This window comes from Bos mutus, chromosome 7 (assembly GCF_027580195.1).
Source record: "Bos mutus isolate GX-2022 chromosome 7, NWIPB_WYAK_1.1, whole genome shotgun sequence".
In the NCBI taxonomy this organism is placed as follows: Eukaryota; Metazoa; Chordata; class Mammalia; order Artiodactyla; family Bovidae; genus Bos; species Bos mutus.
The window spans coordinates 78,272,178-78,294,156 of NC_091623.1; the positions used below are offsets into that span (position 1 = coordinate 78,272,178).

General features: G+C 38.3%; 1 protein-coding gene across 1 annotated transcript in view; it reads right to left on the reverse strand.

Moving 5' to 3' along the window:
* UIMC1 (ubiquitin interaction motif containing 1) overlaps positions 1-21,979 on the reverse strand; it is a 109,737-nt gene that overhangs the window by 23,839 nt on the left and 63,919 nt on the right. The window contains exon 9 of the mRNA XM_070374125.1: positions 18,164-18,326. Within this exon, the coding sequence (XP_070230226.1) occupies positions 18,164-18,326 (163 nt within the window). The remainder of the gene's footprint in view (positions 1-18,163; positions 18,327-21,979) is intronic.

Consider the following 21,979-nt stretch of genomic DNA (forward strand, 5'->3'; position numbering starts at 1 on the left):
TCCATGGGGTCACTGAAAGTTGGACAGAACTGAGCAACTTCACTTTCACTTTTCACTTTCAAGCATTGGAGAAGGAAATGGCAATCCACTCCAGTGTTCTTGCCTGGAGAATCCCAGGGACAGGGGAACCTGGTGGGCTGCCGTCCATGGGGTCGCACAGAGTCAGACAAGACTGAAGCAACTTAGCAGCAGCAGCAGCAATACTCATATATTGAAATCCTAATGCCCAATGTGATGGTATTAGAATATGGGACCTTCGGGTAGTGATTAGGTTGAGAGGGTGAGCCTGTATGAATAGAATTAGTGCTACTATAAGGCACTGAAGAGACCAGAGCTCTCTCCTTCCGCCACCTGAGGACACAGCAAGACGCAGATGTCTGCAACCCATAAGAGGGCTCTCACCAGAACCCAAGCATTCTGGCACAATGATCACAGACTTCCAACCTCCAGAACTGTGAGAAATAAATTTTGGTTGTATCTGTCAGTTCAGTTCAGTCGCTCAGTTGTGTCTGACTCTTTGCAACCCCATGAATTGCAGCCCACCAGGCTTCCCTGTCCATCACCAACTCCCAGAGCCGGCCCAAAATCATGTCCATTGAGTCAGTGATGCCATCCAACCATTGTTGTTGCCATCCAACAACCAGTTGTATATAAATCACTCAATCTATGGTACTTTGTTGGAGCAGTCCAAGCTGAAAAAGACATGATGCACTTAGAGGAATATAACATTCTCTTTGTTATCATTCCTGCCCAAAAGATTTTAACATAAATTTAATCATAAGAAAACATGAGACAAATCCAAAGTGAGTAATATCCTAGAAGGAAAAGCCAGAGAGGACAAATTCCGTATTCTGTGAAGAAGCTCTGCCCAGGTCTCTGGCTGACTCTAGAACCATTCATGAAATAAACAGACTGCAGTTAAGGATAAATAACCAAACTGAGATTTGAACTGCTTCTCCACACAAGAGTGTGTAGTTGATTCTAATCCAGTGAACTGTCTAATGAAACAAAATACTTTTCTGAGATATAAAACACATGCTAGAACACCCACAATGTAAATTCACAAGTTCCAGGATACAATCCCTATTTGACATACAAGGAGAATCAGGAAAATGTGACTTGTTTTCAATTTAGAGGGGTACAATCATTTGAATGACTTCTTACCAGACGCTATGGAAGCTAGAAGATAGTGGAACAAAACCTTTAGTTGCTAAAAGGGAAAAACCTATCAACCCCAAATTCTATATTCAGTGAAGACTTCCTTCATGAATGATGACAAGGCCCTCAAACATATTTGTTGGATTGAGTGTTTTGGAGTTAAATCATATAGAACTCAACTGATGATATTTGAACAGAACAGTGCCCTATGAACAGGATTTCAGAAATGCAGATGAATCCTAAATGGATGTCAGAGATGTAGTACTTGAAAAAAAAAATGGCAGCATTTGATAATTCAAAAGATATTGATCATAAGAAGTTGAACTCCAATGACTGAAAAAACTAATATAATATTAATAGAACTAAGAAAATCAGAAAGAAGAGCTAGATATGGAGTTAAAAGATGAATTCTGATCTGACTGGTTCTCTTTGAAAACCAAGCTCAACATTAACTTTTGGAAAAAAGTCACATTTTAAATTTCATACTAGTTATATTAATAAAATAGCATTTGCTTATTAATTTATCTTAACAATGCAATGGTTAAGGCAAAGATTAAAAAATAAGTAAAAGAGTTAAAAGTCAGACAAACAGAATTTTAAAATATATAAACTTAAAAAAAAAAGAATGATGGTGAAATCAATACATTTTCCAGATAAATAAATTATTAAGCAATTATTATGGAAGTTTGTTGCCAGCAGGCCCACACTGTAAGAAATACTAAAGGCAATTCTTCAGACTGAAAGGGATCAAGAACTGAAGAATATAAAAAATGGTAAATATCTAGAAAAGACCATTTTCCTCTTAATTTCTTTACAATCCACAGCAAAAAACTGTAACATTGTTTTACAGGATTTATAATATATGTAGATATATGACAACTACAGCATAAGAGAAAGGGTAAGGTAGTAAATGGACTTTTATAGTTATAAGATTTCTATACTCTTCATAAAGTGGTATTAACTCTAAGCAGACTGTGGAAGACTACCTTCCGCCAAGAGTAGCCACTAAAAATAGTTATAGCTTTAAAAAATAAAAGTGAAAAAAAGTAATTTTATAATTCCAATAATCAAAAGAAGATAGAAAATAAGAAAAAAAACAAAAGAGACAAAAATTTAAAAACAAAATGGTAGACCTAAATCTAATCACATAATTAAACAATTAATTTTCCAATTAAAAATTAGTGTCAGAATGGGTAAAAAGCATGACTCAACGATACAGTGTCTACAAGACACATACTTTAAAAATATATGTATATATATTTTTTCATGTTAAAAGTGAGCTTTCCTGGTGGCTCAACTGGTAAAGAATCCACTGCGATGTGGGAGACCTGGGTTTGATCCCTGGGTTGGGAAGATCCCCTGGAGAAGGGAATGGCTACCCACTCCAGTATTCTGGCTTGGAGAATTCCATGGACTATACATATACAGTTCACGGGGTAGCAAAGAGTTGGACACGACTGAGCAACTTTCACTTTCACATTAAAAGTAAACGTCCAGAAAAACATACACTAGGCAAGCAGCAGGCATAAAAGAGCTGAAATGGCTAGAATTGTCTAGTTGTTCTATCAGATAAAATACACTTCAAGAAACAGAACATTACCAGAAACAGTTGTTCTGTCAGATAAAATACACTTCAAGAAACAGAACATTACCAGAAACAAAGCTGGAAACTAAGTAACTTAGCGCCACTCAGCAGTGGCCACAGGACTGGAAAAGGTCCAGTCCAATCCCGAAGAAAGGCAATGCCAAAGAATGCTCAAACTACCACACAATTGCATTCATCTCACACACTAGCAAAGTAACGCTCAAAATTCTCCAAGTCAAGCTTCAACAGTACGTGAACCATGAAATTCCACATGTTCAAGCTGGTTTTAGAAAAGGTAGAGGAACCAGAGATCAAATTGCCAACATCCGCAAGATCATGGAAAAAGCAAGAGAGTTCCAGAAAAACATCTATTTCTGCTTTATTGACTATGCCAAAGCCTTTGACTGTGTGGATCATAATAAACTGTGGAAAATTCTGAAAGAGATGGGAATACCAGACCATCTGACCTGCCTCTTGAGAAACCTATATGAAGGTCAGGAAGCAACAGTTAGAACTGGACATGGAACAACAGACTGGTTCCAAATAGGAAAAGGAGTATATCAAGGCTGTAAATTGTCACCCTGCTTATTTAACTTCTATGCAGAGTACATCACGAGAAATGCTGGGCTGGATGAAGCACAAGCTGGAATCAAGACTGCTGGGAGAAATATCAGTAACCTCAGATATACAGATGACACCACCCTTATGGGAGAAAGTGAAGAAGAACTAAAGAGCCTCTTGATGAAGGTGAAAGAGGAGAGTGAAAAAGTTGGCTTAAAGCTCAACGTTCAGAAAACGAAGATCATGGCATCTGGTCCCATCACTTCATGGCAAATACATGGAGAAATGGTGAAAACGGTGTCAGACTTCATTTTCTTGGGCTCCAAAATCACTGCAGATGGTGACTGCAGCCATGAAATTAAAAGATGCTTACTCCTTGGAAGGAAAGTTACGACCAACCTAGACAGCATATTAAAAAGCAGAGACATTACTTTGCCAACAAAGGTCTGTCTAGTCAAGTGTTTTTCCAGTAGTTATGTATGGATGTGAGAGTTGGACTATAAGGAAAGCTGAGCGCCAAAGAATTGATGCTTTTGAACTGTGGTGTTGGAAAAGACTCTTGAGAGTCTCTGGGACCGCAAGGAGATCAAACCAGTCCATCCTAAAGGAAATCAGCCCTGAATGTTCACTAGAAGGACTGATGTTGAAGCTGAAACTCCAGTATTTTGGCCACCTGATGCAAAGAGCTGACTCATTTGAAAAGACCCTGATGCTGGGAAAGATTGAAGGCAGGAGGAGAAGGGGATAACAGAGGATGAGATGGTTGGATGGCATCACCGACTCAATGGACATGACTTTGAGTAAACTCCGGGAGTTGGTGGTGGACAGGGAGGCCTGGCGTACTGCAGTCCATGGGGTCACAAAGAGTCAGACACAACTGAGCAATTGAACTTAACTGAACTAAAGTAATGTATAAATTGGCTTTTAAATCTCTATGGAAATGCAAAAGCCTAGAATGTCCACAGTAGTCTTTAAAAAGAACAAAGCAAACTTTTGCTAGCTGATGTCAAGACTTTCTATGAAACTATTATAATCAGGATATCTGGGGTACTACAAATATAACAGAACCCAAACACAAGCCTTACTTACTTAGTCATTTGATCATCTACAAAAGCACCAAGGTAATCCAATGAGAAAGGGAAGTCTTTTCAACAAAAAGGTCTGGAATAACTAGATATGCATATGTAATAAATAAACCTCAACCCTTACTGCAACCATACACAAAAATCAATTCAAGACATATCATAAGCCTGAACAGAATAACCATAAAAGAAAAAAAATTAATAAATTAGACTCCATCTTAAAAGTTCCACTCATCAAGACACCTATAAGAAAATGAATAGGCAAGTCAGACTAGAAGAAAATATCTGTACAACATACTATTTACAAATGACTGGAATTTAGGACATATAGAAAATCCCATCTGGATAATAAAAAGTCAAACAATCCAACTTACTAGTTCAGTAAATTTTGACAGTTACTTACTTCTCCCTGGGGGTGATACAATGTAATTTGCAAGGTTGCTGCAAAGATCAGGTGAGATAAAGATAAGCACGCAAGTTCACAGTGCCTAGCACAAAGCAGTAGTAATAGTAGGTGTCATTATAAAGACCAGGAATATGTTATATACCCATGAATTTCAACATTTTTTTCTAAACAAGAGAATCCTGTTTCCAAATAAAACCTCATTCCAGACCCTATAAATAAAATACATAAAAGTAGAGCTCTGGATGAATGGGTAGTGAAGGTGGACTATAACAACAATATTAGCACTGGCCTACCCGCTGTTACCCCAAATCCCCAGAACTCTAATGATCTACAAAACACACTGAGAAAAGCCAATGCGGAAGAACAGGGACATTCCAATTATGGTCTGATTACCTATTTTTATAAATAAACTTTAATTGGAACAAAGCCATCTTGTGCGTGCATGCTAAGTTGCTTCAGTCATGTCCAACTCTGTGTGACCCTATGGACAATATCCCATCAGGCTCCTTTGTCCAAGGGATTTTTCCAGGCAAGAATACTGGAGTGGGTTGCCATGCCCCCCTCCAGGGGATTTTCCCAACCCAGGGATCAAACCCACATCTTTATGTCTCCTGCTCTGGCAGGTTGGTTCTTTACCACTACTGCTACCTGGGAAGCCCATTCACTTACATATTGTCTATGGTTGCTTTCATACTATAACGGCAGAGCTGAGAAGCTGTGACAGAGCCCATAAGGCGTGTGAAATCTAAAATATTTTCTACGTGTCTCTTTAAGAAAAGTCTGTCAGATGAAACAGTGACCATGAGTTGATGACTGGGCAGCGCATGGGGGTTTCAAGGCACTAATATTCCTTCCATTTTTATGTCTGAAATGTTCTTGTAATTAATATAAACATGCACACACAAAGTCCTTTTGCAAGACAATAATCAAAGTTAAACTGGCCATTGTCTTTTTAAGAAACTGGTTTGAAAGACATGTGGCACCAATAAAAGAACCTGGAAAAAACCCAAAGAGGTGGTTAAAAACTATTAATGACAACCTAACCCAGTGGCTAAATTATAATTTAATTATAAATTATATATTTATATATACTTATATAAATTATAATTAATTATAATTAGATTATAAATCTAATCCAGAGCCTAAATTAAGATAATACTCAATGAGCTTCATATGGAGAAAAACCTCCCTACGAAATAAATTTCTCTGAATTTTACTAGTGGCTAGCTTTATCAAGGTTCCTACAAAAGTGAAATGGATGACAATGGAGCATAATAAAAACATACAAGCTCTTTAAAATGTTTTCATAGTATGTACAAAAGAATATATATGCAAATTAATCACCCAACTTAAGAAATACACTGTTATCAACACTGATTAGCTAACTGTGCTTCTTCCTGATTCCATCGTCTGTCTCTACCCACTCCTAGTAGCAAGAAGACTTTAGTCTCAAAATTGTTATTATTACTTTGTTATTCTATAAAACCACAGTTTTACTATAAATTCTTAAAACAAAATGTTGACTATCATACTGTATTCAGTAATCTTAAATTTTTTAAAAAATCTGAATATTTCTGGATGATTCTCTGGAGTACAAGCTTTTGAATTAAAGCTGGTTGCATATCTGAGTTCTTGACACTTATCATGGATGTGACCTTGGGGAAATTATTTTCCCATCAAGCCTTCATTTCCTACTACAAAAGATTGTTGTGAGAATTAAAACAGAATATACGAAAAGGGCAGTTTCTGGTATATAGCAGATGCTCATAAATGGTAGCTGTACTGGGTATGATTTATAAAGACTTGACAAATTAAACCCTTTTACTTAATGGGAAAACAAATCTATCTTGCTATCAAGTGCTCCCTTTATATTAGGCCATTAGAAAATTCCTTAGTAACAAGTCTGTGAATGGTCAATCTCCACAGCCACCACCAGAAGTAATTCTGATAGTTCATCTGTTCCTTTGACTTTGCACACATGTTTTCAGAGATGACCTATGTCATATCAACTCTGTTCACCAGAAAATAGTCTGAATCCATCAAGCAGTTTCTTCTAGGTAACTGAAAAGCTGACAAGGTCAATTCTGATGAGATCAGATTTCATGCTTGCATTCAAGGGTGAAGGATTGCACTCTGCCTTCCTAAAACTGAGGCTTATATGCTCTCCTCGATACTTTCCCCGACTGTGTGTCTCCATCTCTACACACAGAAAGGCAGAGAGAAAATAGCAGTGCAGTGAAGGAAAATGCTAGCTCCGGAGTCAGGCAGACTTGGGTTTGGACTCTGACTCTGTTGCTTAACTATCTGATGCTGGACAAGAACTAAACCTCTCTAATACCAGATTCCTCATGGATAAAATGGAAATAACAAAAATAGTTAACCTCTAAGAGTCCCTTGGACTGCAAGGAGATCCAACCAGTCCATTCTAAAGGAGATTAGTCCTGGGTGTTCATTGGAAGGACTGATGCTAAAGCTGAAACTCCAATACTTTGGCCACCTCATGCGAAGAGCTGACTCATTGGAAAAGACTCTGATGCTGGGAGGAATTAGGGGCAGGAGGAGAAGGGGACGACAGAGGATGAGATGGCTTGATGGCATCACCGACTCAATGGACACGAGTCTGAGTGAACTCCGGGAGTTGGTGATGGACAGGGAGGCCTGGCGTGCTGCAGTTCATGGGGTCGCAAAGAGTCGGACACAACTGAGAGACTGAACTGAACTGAACTGAAGATAATTATAGTCCTGACTGTGGTTCTATGAAAATTATAATGGAGATAACTCACCTAATATTAATTTCTTGAACTTTCTTCTTTCTTAAAATGCTCTAGATGCCTGAATTAAAATGTGTGACTAAATCATGAAGTGAGAGAACTTCTCTCAAGTAGTTTTTAGCTGTTAATATTCCTTCAACACATAGTGCTTTGGGTATTATTCAGGTGTTAATAAGAGCTATTTTATTTTTTCAAGGAAGGAATAAGCACATCTAGAAGAAAAAAACATGCTAAAAGAAATCCTGATGTCTGGCTCTTTAGCAGCAAGTCACAATGAGTAGGGATAACTAAAACAAAGACAAAGTCAAGGTTTAGAGGAACAAAATGGGAAGAGTGAAGACACTGAAGACTAAAGCAGACATGGATTGCAGTGACACTGCCATTTCACATGCCACATCATACAAGGAAATGTTCTACAGAAAGGGGGAACAAAAATTATCAGAAGACAATTCAGATGACAAGCATGGAGGAATGCGACAGGACCACACAGTTTTGTTACATTATTCATACAAGAGGAGAGAGTTGCATAAGAGAGAGTTACAAGCAATGGAACATCACAAGTCTGGAATGGAGGTACTTGGTCTAAGGGTTCATCCAGTGGCTAAAAGTTACGATGTATTTCTATGTCAGTAGGTGTTCAAATAAGATGATGGCCTCTACAGAAACACTTAACAGTCTGGAGTCAAGTCTATCAAAGACAAATCTACTTTAGATGTATTACTTCCAGCTCGTACTGACCTCTGTACTAGACCACCATCTCTTCCTACCTCTCAGGTTCCTTCTCCCACTATCAGCAGCAATGCATTTTTTACAATTTCTCCTTGAAGCCCTCTCCCTAATTGCATGGATTCCAATACTCTTTTCTCCATACCAGTGCCAAAGATTAGGGATCTTTCTACAGGATCAGCCCTGCCTCTGCTGGGATGGTACAGGGAGGGAGGTGGGACGGGGATTCAGGATGGGGAACACATGTATACCTATGGCAGATTCATGTTGATGTATGGCAAAACCAATACAATATTGTAAAGTAATTAACCTCCAATTTAAATAAATTTATATAAAAAAAAAAAGAAATAAAAGCTCTGACTGTTTAAACACAAGAAGGGGGTACTGTGCCAGGCTGCACAAATTTGTAAACTTGGTAAGAACTGATGGGTGGGTGGTAAAAACCTGGAAAGCACCTTTGAAGCAAAAGACAAATACCATTCTAAAGAACTTACATAAATTGATAAGAAAAATATTAAGAACCCAATAGATACTTGGGAAAGTTCAGATAACAATTTTTCAAAGAATACAAGTTGGCTTTTTAAAAAAAGAAACAAATTCAACAGTACTAATCAAAGAAATATAAAATATAATGAAATATCACTGATTATCTAATGAATATACCATGCTTTAAGAAATAAAAAAAGAAAACGTAACATTTCTCAGTATTTGTAATGGTGTGGTGAAAGGAAAATTGTTATTTGCTGCCAATGAGAATTTAAACTAGTAGAATCTTCTGAAAACAGTCTTAAAACTTTATACATATAATCCAGTAATTTTACTTTTTGTAGTGTGGTTTAAAGAAAAAAATCAGAAACTCAGACAATTTACACCTAACAAGGCTTATTGCTATTTTAGATGCACATTTTCAATAAAGGGGGGGTGGTTAAAAACACACACCTGATATTAGTGCCTCTATTTTAGCATTTCAACTAATTTGTATCATATTTAGTCATGTCCAAGCCTGTCTGCCTCACTGGACTGTGAATTTCCTGAATACAAATTTAAGGTTCAATCAGCTCTGTGAGCACTTATCACCTTATCACCTGTGAACACTCCCAGCACCTAACACAAAACTTCATTAACAGCAAATTAATCAATGACTAACTTCAAAGACACAAAAACACAGATAAAGGACATGAACAAACACTAAATTTATAACTGACCTAATTTTTCCACAATTTGGAATAAACTCAATTACATGAGATTATTATAGGAATGAGTTAATAGACCGCAGTAATTACAACCTACAGTCATGCTCCTTTATCCTTTCTTCTTACCTGGAACATAGATTTAAGGTCTAGAGATAGAACAGCCATCTTGAAACCGTAAGTCAAGAACCTACAAGTCAAGGACTGTAGAGCTGAAACAGAAGAGCTTTGGTCCTCATTATGTCACTGGGCCACTACCTCACTCCAGATATCTTGTTATGTAAGAAAAAGAAAACTTACATGTTAAACTCACTTAATTACATTAATTAATATGGTGTTTTCTGTTATCAGAATTGACAAAATTTTCTGATAGATACTAACAGGGTTTTCCGTTACTTGTTCTGACATATTAATAAATGATACATAACCATTCACTTGATAATAGTAACTAAACCAGGGGTGGTTACTTAAATAAAGACCATCAGAGTCTTTCTTAGATTGATTTATGGCCTCAGGAGAAAGAACTCCTTTTTTCCCATTAAAGGCTAAAACTCTATGGCTACTGGCAGACACTTTGCCTGTCCCTTAACAACAACAAAGTCTATCTGTTGAATAGAGAAAAGTAGAGTCAAAAGACAGAGAAACATCATCTCAGCTCCCAGATCTGGCTCAGCCTGAAGCCTATCCCAGGTTTCCCAATTATTATGCAAACTAAATTCTCTTTTTTGCTTAAGATTACCAGGGCTTCCCTGGTGGCTCATATGCTAATGAATTTGTCTGCAATGAAGGAGACTTGGGTTTGATTCCTGCGTTGGGAAGATCCTCTGAAAGAAGGGAATGGCTACCGACTCAAGTATTCTTGCCTGGAGAATTCCATGGACAGAGGAGAGCCTAGCAGGCTACCGTTCATGGGGTTGCAAAGAGTCAGACATAACCGAGTGACCAACACTTTCACTTTTCACTTGAATTGTATTTCCAACACTTGCACCCAAAAGAGTCCTATATACTACACTGGAGTAAACACATTAATAATTTTTTACAGGTTGAAAAAAAACTCTTGTCTTATATTAACTCATATAATTCAAGTTACATTTGTCATTCTCCAACTGCTTACTATTTATTTTCATTATGTCCATATTACAACCACACTGAATTGTGTGCTCTTTTGTACACCTTTCATGTTTTCCTATTTATATGATTTGATTTTTGCCTGCTGTTTTACATTAATGCCTTTCTTCTAAATCTCTAATCACATTTCTTCTGAAACACCACAGAATTTATCTTTATGCCCCTTAGTAGTTTTGATCTTGCATTACAGTTATTCATGTGTATGTCTTATCTACCCAACAGTACTATAATCTCACTTTGGATATATATATCTCCCCACAGGTCAGTGTGTTTCCATAATTCATGCTATTTCTACTAAACTTAAGCTACTTCCTAACAATACACCTAACTACTGACATGTATTATTAACACCTCTATAGTTAGTTGTCAACTAACTATAGTCAACTAGTGATATACTTAATCCTCCTAGATACTACAAAAGCCACATTAATACAAGTGAGAAGACTGAATGGGAGTACAAATTACATTCAGGTAGGCAAATACACATATATAAAACTGAAAAAGTCAACTCTGTTCAATTTAAGAAATGTTTTACCTAGAGACGTTCAGGTCTTCTGATTTTTGCTGAGTCACCCACATCAAACCTATTCTGCTGCTGCTGCTGCTAAGTCGCTTCAGTCGTGTCCGACTCTGTGCGACCCCAGAGACAGCAGCCCACCAGGCTCTCCCGCCCCTGGGATTCTCCAGGCAAGAACACTGGAGTGGGCTGCCATCTCCTCCAATGCATGAAAGTGAAAGTGAAAGTGAAGTCGCTCAGTCGTGTCCGACTCGTAGCGACCCCATGGACTGCAGCCTACCAGGCTCCTCTGTCCATGGGATTTTCCAGGCAAGAGTACTGGAGTGGGGTGCCACTGCCTTCTCCGAAACCTATTCTAGGTCTCAGTATTTCTCTGATAGTTCTCAGGCAAATCTCCATTAAGGATTCTTACCTCCACCCGTATAGTCAAAGCTATGGTTTTTCTAGTACTCATGTATGGATGTGAGAGTTGGACTATAAAGAAAGCTGAGCACTGAAGAATTGCTTTTGAACTGTGGTGTTGGAGAAGATTCTTGAGAGTCCTCTGGACTGCAAGGAGATCAAACCAGTAGGAAATCAATCCTGAATATTCGATTGGAAGGACTGATGCTGAAGCTGAAGATCCAATACTTTGGCCACCTGATGCAAAGAGCTGATTCATTAGAAAAGACCCTGATGCTGGGAAAGACTGAAGGCAGGAGAAGGGGATGACCCAGGACAAGATGGCTGGATGGCATCACCAACTCAATGGACATGAGTTTGAGCAAGTTCTGGCAGACGGTGAAGGACAGAGAAGCCTGGCGTGCTGCAGTCCATGGGATCACAAAGAATCAGACATGACGGAGCAACTGAACAACAACCCATGCACTTACCCACCATTATGTTTCCGTGAAATATCCATGAAGAGAAAATTCACTCCTAGCAGTATTCACATCTCTGTATCTAGGCCCAAAGAGTATAGTTAATGCCTTCAGCTTTCCTAACTCCACTAAGATCTATTTCTCACTAACTTATTCTTAGCACTTTGGCCCTAATGCATTTCCCTGTCTTTCATCCTTCTTTTAGCTCTAGCTGAAATATTGAACAATAATAGCAGCTACCATTTATTGAATATCTAAAACAATCCAGACACAGTGCTGGGTACTTTATAAGTATTTCTGATTCTCATGACAATACTAATGATGCTAGACTAATTTTACAAATAAGGAACCTGATCCTCAAAGAGTAAGGTAATTTGACAAATATTACCCAGCTGACCAGTATTACAGCTGCAATTTAAGTTCAGATCTACCTAGTTCCAAGCCCATGTTTCTCTCACTATATCATATTACCAAAAATAAAACACTGGCTGTTCTCATAGCTTCTACCCTTGTCAATCAACAATCTATTCATACAGCATCCAGAGTGAACCTTTGTTCAAATATTAATTCATTTTTTTTTTTTGCTCAAATCCCTCCAATGTTTCCTTATTTAAAAGTTCAAGTTCCTCACTAATGACCTACGAGTTCTACGTGATCTGTTCACTTGTCCCCTCCCCAGTTATCTCTCTGGTTTTGTTAATCTCTCCTTCACTCTACTCCAGCCACACTGGCTTCTCTGTCATTCCCCATACACACCAAGGCTGTTCACACCTCAGGGTCTCTGAACTTACTGTTCCCACTGCCTGTACTGTTCCCACTCTCTCCTCTCCACTTAAAATTCTCCTACCTCATTCCCTCACTCGGGCCTCTGTTCAAATGTCACCTTCCCAACATAAACTTCTACACCACCTATTTTAAACTGCCACCTCCTGTCCTCAGTACTCTCTATTCCTCTCTTCTTTTGATTTCTTTCTCTAAAATACTTATCAACATGACATATTATAGGGGGCTTCTTGGGTAGCTCAAACATTAAAGAATCTGCCTGCAATGCAGGAGACCTGAGTTCAATCTCTGGGTTGGGAAGATCCCCTGGAGAAGGTAATAGCAACCCACTCCAGTATTCTTGCCTGGAGAATTCCATGGATAGAGGAGCCTGGACAGCTACTCTCCAGGGGGTCACAGAGTCAGACACAACTGAATGACTAACACTTTCACTTTCTTTCTCTCAGACGTATTATATGTTTGTTCACTGAAGTAGTCTACTACTAGAATACATCTCTGACAACATGGACTTTGTATATTCTGTTGACTATACCTGCCATGTATTAATAGTAGGCATTTAATAAGTATTTATTGGATGAGTAAATGAATACCTTTTTTTTCTACATGTTTAATAAAACAAGCCAATGATGGCTCAGTGGTAAAAAAAAAAAAAAAAAAATCTGCCTGCCAATGCAGGAGACACAGGTTCAATCCCTGATTCAGGAAGATTCTACATGGTGGGGTGCAACTAAGTCCATATGCCACAACTACTGAGCCTGTGCTCTAGAGCCTTGGAGCCACAACTACTGAGCCCATGTACCACAACTACTGAACCCTGCATACCCTAAAGCTCATGCTCTGCAACAAGAAAAGCCACTGCAATGAAAAGCCTGCACACCATAACTAGAGAGTAGCCCCCGCACTCTGTAGCTAGAGAAAAGCTTGCACAGCAACAAAGACCCAGCACAGCCAAAAATAAAATAAATAAAATTACAAAAAGGAAAAAATTATCTCAAAGACATTCTCCAGAAAGCAAATGTAAAGGCAACCTGCTTCTGTCACAGTTTAGACTGATTTAACAAATCGTCTCTCTTCAAACAATGCCTTTAAAGAACACTCTCTAATTTTTCCACAGTTGTGAATAGACAGCCATGTCATTGAGCAACAAACTGAGCAGACTGAGCCAACTCAACCAGAGTGTAGTATTATAATCAAATAAAACTTACAGCAAAGTTAATCAGACACATATTTAATGATATGCATAATTGTTATTGTGCTGCACGGTAACAGGCATAAATGGTAGACACTTCATGTAAATGACTCTAATTACTATTTCTTTTACACAGCCAAACCAAGCATGTCTAGGATCAGATTCAGGGAAAAACAGGAAGAAGAGGAAAGCTGGATCCTTAGCTCTGGAAAAAAAGTCCTCTCTTATTCCATACCCTTAGGCATTTGGCTAATGGTCTCTCATCCTGAGGTAATGTGTAAAACTCTTTCCCCTCCATTGTAGGAGAGGCTTCCGTTCACCAAAGATTAAAATATTAGGCTGAGGACAGCCCTCTCTCTTCAGTCATAAGGCTGAGAGGAACCAGAACAAACACTACAGTACATGGCAAGGAAGACAGGACAGGCAAGCTGGCAGAGAAACCAAATGACAGCAAATTCACTTAAGACCTACTATATGCCAGTCACACTAGTACATGTTTCACATAATTCATCTAATGTACTTCCCGTACCCCACCTTAGAGCTGGCAAGCTCAGTCCCCAGGAAAGCAGAGGAATAAGCAGCGAGAGCGACATTTTTTGTGAGGACTCCTTGATCCAAATTTTCCTGTAAGGCCTAAATAATGTCACCAGAAAGGGTAATTTAGGTAAGCTAACATTACTAGGAAGATTAAGAGGAAGCTGCTATTTAGTGGCCGTTTCCCTTGCTTCCTACCTTATCTAACCCATAGGAGGATAAAGGGCCCCCTGCTCTCCTATGGGTTTGTCCAAACCTATCCAGCTGAGGCTAAGCCCACTATTCTCTGGCAATATCATCCTTGTTCATTGCAGCTCTCCTTTTTCCTGGTGCATTTACTGTCAGGGTACACATATTCACTTTGTGCCATCTTATAATTAATTTCTTAGGTTAATGCTTATCTCCCCAATGACACTGCTGCTGCTAAGTTGATTCAGTCATGTCTGACTCTGTGCAACCCCATAGATGGCAGCCTACCAGGCTCCCCCGTCCCTGGGATTGTCCAGGCAAGAATACTGGAGTGGGTTGCCATTTCCTTCTCCAATGCATGAAAGTGAAAAGTGAAAGGGAAGTCACTCAGTCGTGTCCGACTCTTAGCGACCCCACGGACTGCAGCCCACCAGGCTCCTCCGTCCATGGGATTTTCCAGGCAAGAAATGGAGTGGGGTGCCACTGCCTTCTCCACCCCAATGACACTATAAGCTCCTTACTGACAGAAACCTTGTCTTAAACTTCTTTAGTAACCCACACAAGGTCGAGCATCATTTTAAAAAAAGGTGTTTCTATTAAGTATTTGGATGAATTATAGTAGGTAGGCAATAGGTAGTATAATAAAAATAAATTTCTGGTTCTAGGTAAACAAGCTGGTGTTGAAAAGAAGTTTGCGGTATTCTAACATGTCTTCATCATACTTTTGGATTTTTCCTTTGGGGAGGCAGGGAGCCTGTGCAATGTGACATGCAGGATCCCTGACCCAGGATTGAGCCTGTGCCCCCTGCTGTGGAACCACAGTCTTTTAACCACTGGATCACCAAGGAAGTCCCTGAACTAATTTTTAAAATGAATTTCCTCAAAAAAAGTATGACTGTCATTTGAGATACTGCAGACATCTTTGGATGGAGGTCTGAGACATCTGGATTAGAGCTACAAGACATACAGTGTCAAGAGTATAAGAGCTTCCAAATATATTGGAAAATACACTTAAATCTATAATGTTTGAAAAAATCCTCAAGACCCAGAGTGTAAATCCAACTGAGCAGCAATACACAGGATCACTGGCCCAGTGGATTTGAGAACTTGAAAGACTTCCTGAACGGATAACAATCCAAGTCTCAGTCTACTTTGCCTACCTGATGGTGTCAGCTTCTCAACAAGTTCAATGAGAATAACCTGATTCTGGTGGTATACATCTGCATTAGGTTTGAGAAAACTCATAAACAAGCCTGAATCAAGTATCTGGTGTTATGAGTTGCCCCACCACACCCCATAAGGAAGAAAAAGATTAAAAGCAAGTATCATAAAGCTGAAAGATATCTGACAAAGATGAATACCAAAGCTTCCTGTTTAAGCACAAACTATCAGTGTTCTGTCTAGGAGATGTCACTAAAGTCTACTCAATACTACTTTTTACCTTTTAATTATGACTGGAAGAAATTCATCTATTCGTAGAGCTCAACGGAGATTCAGTTTCTCAAACTCGTTTATTTCTGAACCTCAGTGCTGAGTGGGGTGTTGACTCAGTAACTAATACCAGTTGGGTAAGCATGTTCAGTGAGATAGACAAAACAGTCTCTCCCTTCTCTGGTCACCAAAGGTCCAGCCTTAGAACTCTTTCAGTCACTAAAACTCTCTACTAAAAATCAAACTAAAGAGTTATATCAAAGTAAAACTGCATCTAAAATCCTAATCCTACAGTGCTCTTCAATTAAAGGAGTTGACCAGATTTAGGTCTTCAACTTTCAGAGTATTTAAAAGACTACAGTGTTATTCATAAAAATCCTTAAAAATCATGACAAAATATCTGACCTAGTAATTCCACTACTGGGAACAATAATAGCAGCTCAAAGTTCTTAAGCACTTACTATGTGTTAGGCACTGTACTGAACACTTTACTTAAAATACCTCATTTAACCTCATAAAAACCAAGTAAGGTCATTTCTATTGGTTGACAGATGCATGAATAGAAACTAGCACAGGGTCACAGAGTAGTAAGTGACAGAGGTAGGACTCAGTCTCAGACTGACTGGACTGTGGAGCCCATCTTTTTCTCATTACCAATCAAACTAAAAATATATCCTTAAAAAATAACCCCAAAATATAGCAACAATTTTTGACATAAAAAGTTCAGTGTCATGTAAGTATAACATGGCAACATGAAGCTTTCTAAATATACGACAAGTAAATTAAGGCACTTTGCATTACAGAATATTATATTAAATATTTTAATATAATATTAAAAATATTTTTACACCTAACTTTTTAGTGACATGGGAAAACTTTAATGCTGTAAGTAGAAAAAACAAAATAGAATTTTACATACAGTCAGATCTCAACTATGTAAAAAATATATCTGTACACAGAAAGATCTAAATTTACTGTTAAATAAAAAAAAAGCAAACTACAGAATTATATATGGCATGGTCCCATTTATGTAAATAGTGCTTGACTCATTTCAAGTACTCAATAAATGTACACTATTATTATTATTTGTACTAAAAATGAACAGGTACTACTTTATAATTAGAAAAATCAACAAATTTATTTAAATTATAAGTTTAGGTACTTCCTTATTTAATTAATGAGAAGTGTATAACATCAGAAAAGTTAAATAACATGTGTCTTTCTTTCCCATACCTCACAATTATACAATTTCAGATTAAACATCTCCAAGTGATGGGAACCAAGTAGAACTGAGAAAACTGTTGCAACATTTCTAATCTTCTAATGGATGGTAACATTCAACATGTTAGACCACAGAGAGGTATGCAGATTCTATTATACTTAGACCACAGAGAGCTGTGCAGATTCTATCATATTTAGAGTTTAGAAAGGCAAGATCAGGGGTGGTTATTTCAAGGGCTGTGATGAACAAACAGATTCTCTTGGCCAATATCTCATGCTGTACCCAAACCAAGGCCTCTGGTGTACTCTTTGAGAGATAACCAAAAGCTCCAGGGTGATGCATCAGAGATATATAGGAGAGGAATAGAATCTAGGGATATTTTTCAGCTGTAACTGTCTTTAGGTAAAATTTACACACACACACACACACACACACACACCCCCGACAAGAGACTTATTTTGAATGAAAAACAGGCAACTCTAGAACTTATTTCCTCAAGTTTCATAGGAGTTTCAGTATTTGTATACCACGTGAAATTCAAGGTCCATGAGATCACCTTGATCTTTGGCCTGCCTAATGTAAAATGGACAGCCTAAAACAAAGAGTAAGTTTGAAACATTAAAAGATGAAAGATTTTTTTCCATCCCCTTGTCCTGAGGTATGTGCAACAAAATAGCATGCCAGCCAACGTAGTAAAGAATGTCAAAAGCACTAGAGACTTAGCTAAATAGAAAAAATCAACAACTTAAATACTGAAGAAGAGTTGTCTGTTGCACTGTACTGTATAGGATTACAAAATTACCATGTAGTCAAAGAAAAGAGTGGCTTTACCTGTATCTTGCCCCATCAGCCCATTGCAATACATGGCATGTCGCTCAATCTTTGTGGGTGGGAAGCGTTGGTCACAGAGTGGGCAGGATACCTGGGCACTAGATGAGAAGATAGAAGTAGATATTTCTTTCTCAGCATCTTTCTTGTTATCAACTTGAAGAACCTAAAGAACATGACAAATAGCAATTGTATTAGCTTTACAAAGTATCTTTTCCCAAAAAGAACTTCAAGAGGCTCCATCCCGTTTTTTAAATTACTTTCAATGATACCAATCATTTTGCCAAATTCTGGACAGTAGATTGGGAGATACACTAACATAGTTAATACTCATTCAGTGTCTGCCTACTGTGTGCTAAGCATTCTGCATGTAATAATGCTCGTTTAAAACTCATGGTAATCTTGTAAAGATTACAACATTCTTTTTACACTTAAGAAAAGTATTATCTAAAACAGTAAAGCAACTTGCCCAAAGTTACAGAACAAAGTGGCAGAGCTGAAATTCAAACCAGAAATTACTGGGCTCCAAAATCTGACAGCATTCCTCTCTACCCCACTGCAAGGTGCTATCCTCATTAAGTCAGTATGCTATGTTTCAATTTGTATTAGCAACAGCATCTTAAAGATAGTTTTTCAATCTCACAAAAGAATTATGAAGGCAGTCAAAAGGTATAAACTCCTAATTGTAAGATTAAGTATTTAGGGTGTAATTTACAATGTAATAATATAATTAACATTGCTGTATGTTATATATTGGAAAGTTGCTAGAGTAAATCCTAAGAGTTCTCATCACAAGGAAAAAAATTTTCTATTTCTTTAATTTTATATCTATATGAGATTACAGGTGTTCACTAAACTTACTGTGATAATCATTTAACTATGCATGTAAGTTAAATCATTATACTGTACTCCTTAAACAGCACTATGCTGCTGCTGCTAAGTCACTTCAGTCGTGTCCGACTCTGTGAGACCCCATAGACGGCAGCCCACCAGGCTCCTCTGTCCCTGGGATTCTCCAGGCAAGAATACTGGAGTGGGTTTCCATTTCCTTCTTCAATGCATGCATGCATGCTAAGTCGTTTCAGTCGTGTCTGACTCTGTGCAACCCTATGGACAGCAGCCCACCAGGCTCCTCTGTCCACAGATCCTCAAGGCAAGAATACTGGAGTGGGTTGCCATTTCCTTCTCCAAAACGGAGCTATATATTAATCATATCTCAATGAAACTGAAAGAAAAAAAAAAGAATTAATTCCACAAACACACAAAAAGAACTGTGATCATTGTAAGTAACTTCGGACATCAGGCATGAGGGAAAAAAAAAAAGAGCTCAAGCAACACAACTAAAATTTAAATTAAGAATCTAGGCCTCAGCTTATACCATTAAGACAAACCATCTCTTATGTTTTATTTGTTTCTTTTGCGTTGAAAGAGGAAACACAACTAAGACCCAAACATTTAAGGCCTGAAGGCAATCATTAAAACAATTCTGACAAAGCCATTCTCACTCCCTTTTCAATGTTTTGTAGTCATCATTTTTCCTACAGTTCCCAGTATCTCTCAGAGACAGTTTTATTTTACCTTTACAGGTCAGAGCCAAGAACTCTGCAGTGATTAATTCAACAGTATGCGTGAGCACTGCAGCACTACTGCCTAACACTTGCTTCAAAGGACAGCATGTCCTATCCAATCAATGTGAAACTATCCTGCATAGACACTGCTTCCATTTAAAAGCAAGGAGCAACTAGGCCATCATTATGCTTTACTATAGGAAACAAAATAAACCCTTTTCTGATACAAGAACAAAATGAGATCAAAACTGCAGTGGATAGATAATTTGAGCTCTGAGAAAACTGGGTTTGTTTTTTTTTTTTTTTCCCTTTTTAGTCTCTTAAGTTTAGGCCATCCCTAAAATTTACCACCCGTGAATGTAACCCAGCAGAGAGGGAAACAGGCCATCTAAATAAATACCAAGTAAAACAATTTCTACAACTTTCAGAAAATGTTATTTTCAACACATACCTGCTTTTTACTTAGAAAGTTGGCAGGGAGGGGGGGAAGGTGGGGGAGGGGGAGAAGAAAGATAAGAAAGGAACCAAGAGTGGTTGAGTTCCTGTACTATGCCAGGCTTGGCCAACCATTTTCCATATCCATACCTCACAACAACCTAATTGTCAGAAGTATCACTCACTCCAGTATTATACAAGAGGAAATTAAGGCTTGAAAAGGCAAAGTAATCTGCTGATCACAAAATGACTAAGTGGACAATGTGGACTCAAACCCAGGCCTATGGTAACATCCAAACTCTCAGTATTTCACCATAGTATGACAAAAACAAAAAGCACTCCCCACCCACTTTGTTTCTGGAAGCTGACTCTGCCAGGTATTGGGAGATACTCTGGTTCTAAAATTATTCTTCTCTAGGATGTGGGGTAAGTCAAGTGGGTCTAAAAGTGCTGCTGCTGCTGCTGCTGCTAAGTTGCTTCAGTCGTGTCCGACTCTGTGCGACCCCAGAGATGGCAGCCCACCAGGCTCCCCCGTCCCTGGGATTCTCCAGGCAAGAACACTGGAGTGGGTTGCCATTTCCTTTTCCAGTGCATGAAAGTGAAAAGTGAAAGTGAAGTTGCTCAGTTGTGTCCGACTCTTAGCGACCCCATGGACTCCAGCCTACCAGGCTCCTCCGCCCATGGGATTTTCCAGGCAAGAGTACTGGAGTAGGTTCCCACTGCGTTCTCTAAAAGTTCTAGGTGCTTTTTATTCCTATCTTAGTCACTGAGATTCTCACAAACACAGGTTCCTTTGTATAAGGAAAAGTTGTCCTGTAAGTGCAAAGCCATTTGAGCAGAAGGAAGAAAAATCAATATACCCTATAATTTGCAAATAGTCTTGAAAATTAAGTGGCAGTTGAGCAGTTACTTGGCATTCTAAAGTTCACTAAGCACAGAAACTGAAGAAGGAAATGGCAACCCACTCCAGTATTCTTGCCTGGAGAATTCCATGGATAGAAGACCCTGGAGGGCTGCAGTCCATAGAGTCGCAAAGTGTCGGACACAACTAAGCGACTAACACACATACGCATAGAAAAGTTATATGACATGAATGATACTTGTATTCACATCCAGTACTATACTCCTTTGTATTCTATCACCAGCTCTATAAACTGCAGAAAAGGTACCTTCAACTATTATTATAGTATTCAAGAGGGAGAAGCTGATCTATTATTGTTTTATTGTGAATACAAGACCACTTCCAATCACATTTATAGGCAATCCAGAAGGTTTCTAAACATTTTTATGTTTACCTAAGTTTTTTCCCAGCACCATTAGAAATGTCTATTTAAATATTAGCTACAATGGAGGAGCCTCAAAAGGAAAAAAAAATACAAGCCAAGAAGCTTTTGTGAGGACTATGCAATCAGGGACTGGGTCTCTGCAGAGCTGCTTCTGCTGCTTTTAAAATACTATATGTGTATTTTCTCAAAACAGGTACTTGTATACCAAATCATGATCTATTAAAGGCTGGCCTGAAAAGAAACTTCATCTCAAGAAATGGATCCAATGAAAATGAGAGTATGTCCTACAGTCACCAACTCCCTTATCCATTCCCCATAAGATTTATACATAGTTTAGGAAAGTGTTTATCGCCCCTTTTATCTTAGACACAGTCTATTTAACACAGTTTACTTAACCAACTGACTAAACTGACTACAGTTGTGCAGGTCCACTAATATACAAATATTTTTCAACAGTAAATACTACAGTTCTAAGACTGCGGTTGGCTGTGTTAGGGAGAAAATACAGACACCAAGGGCCCACTACAAGT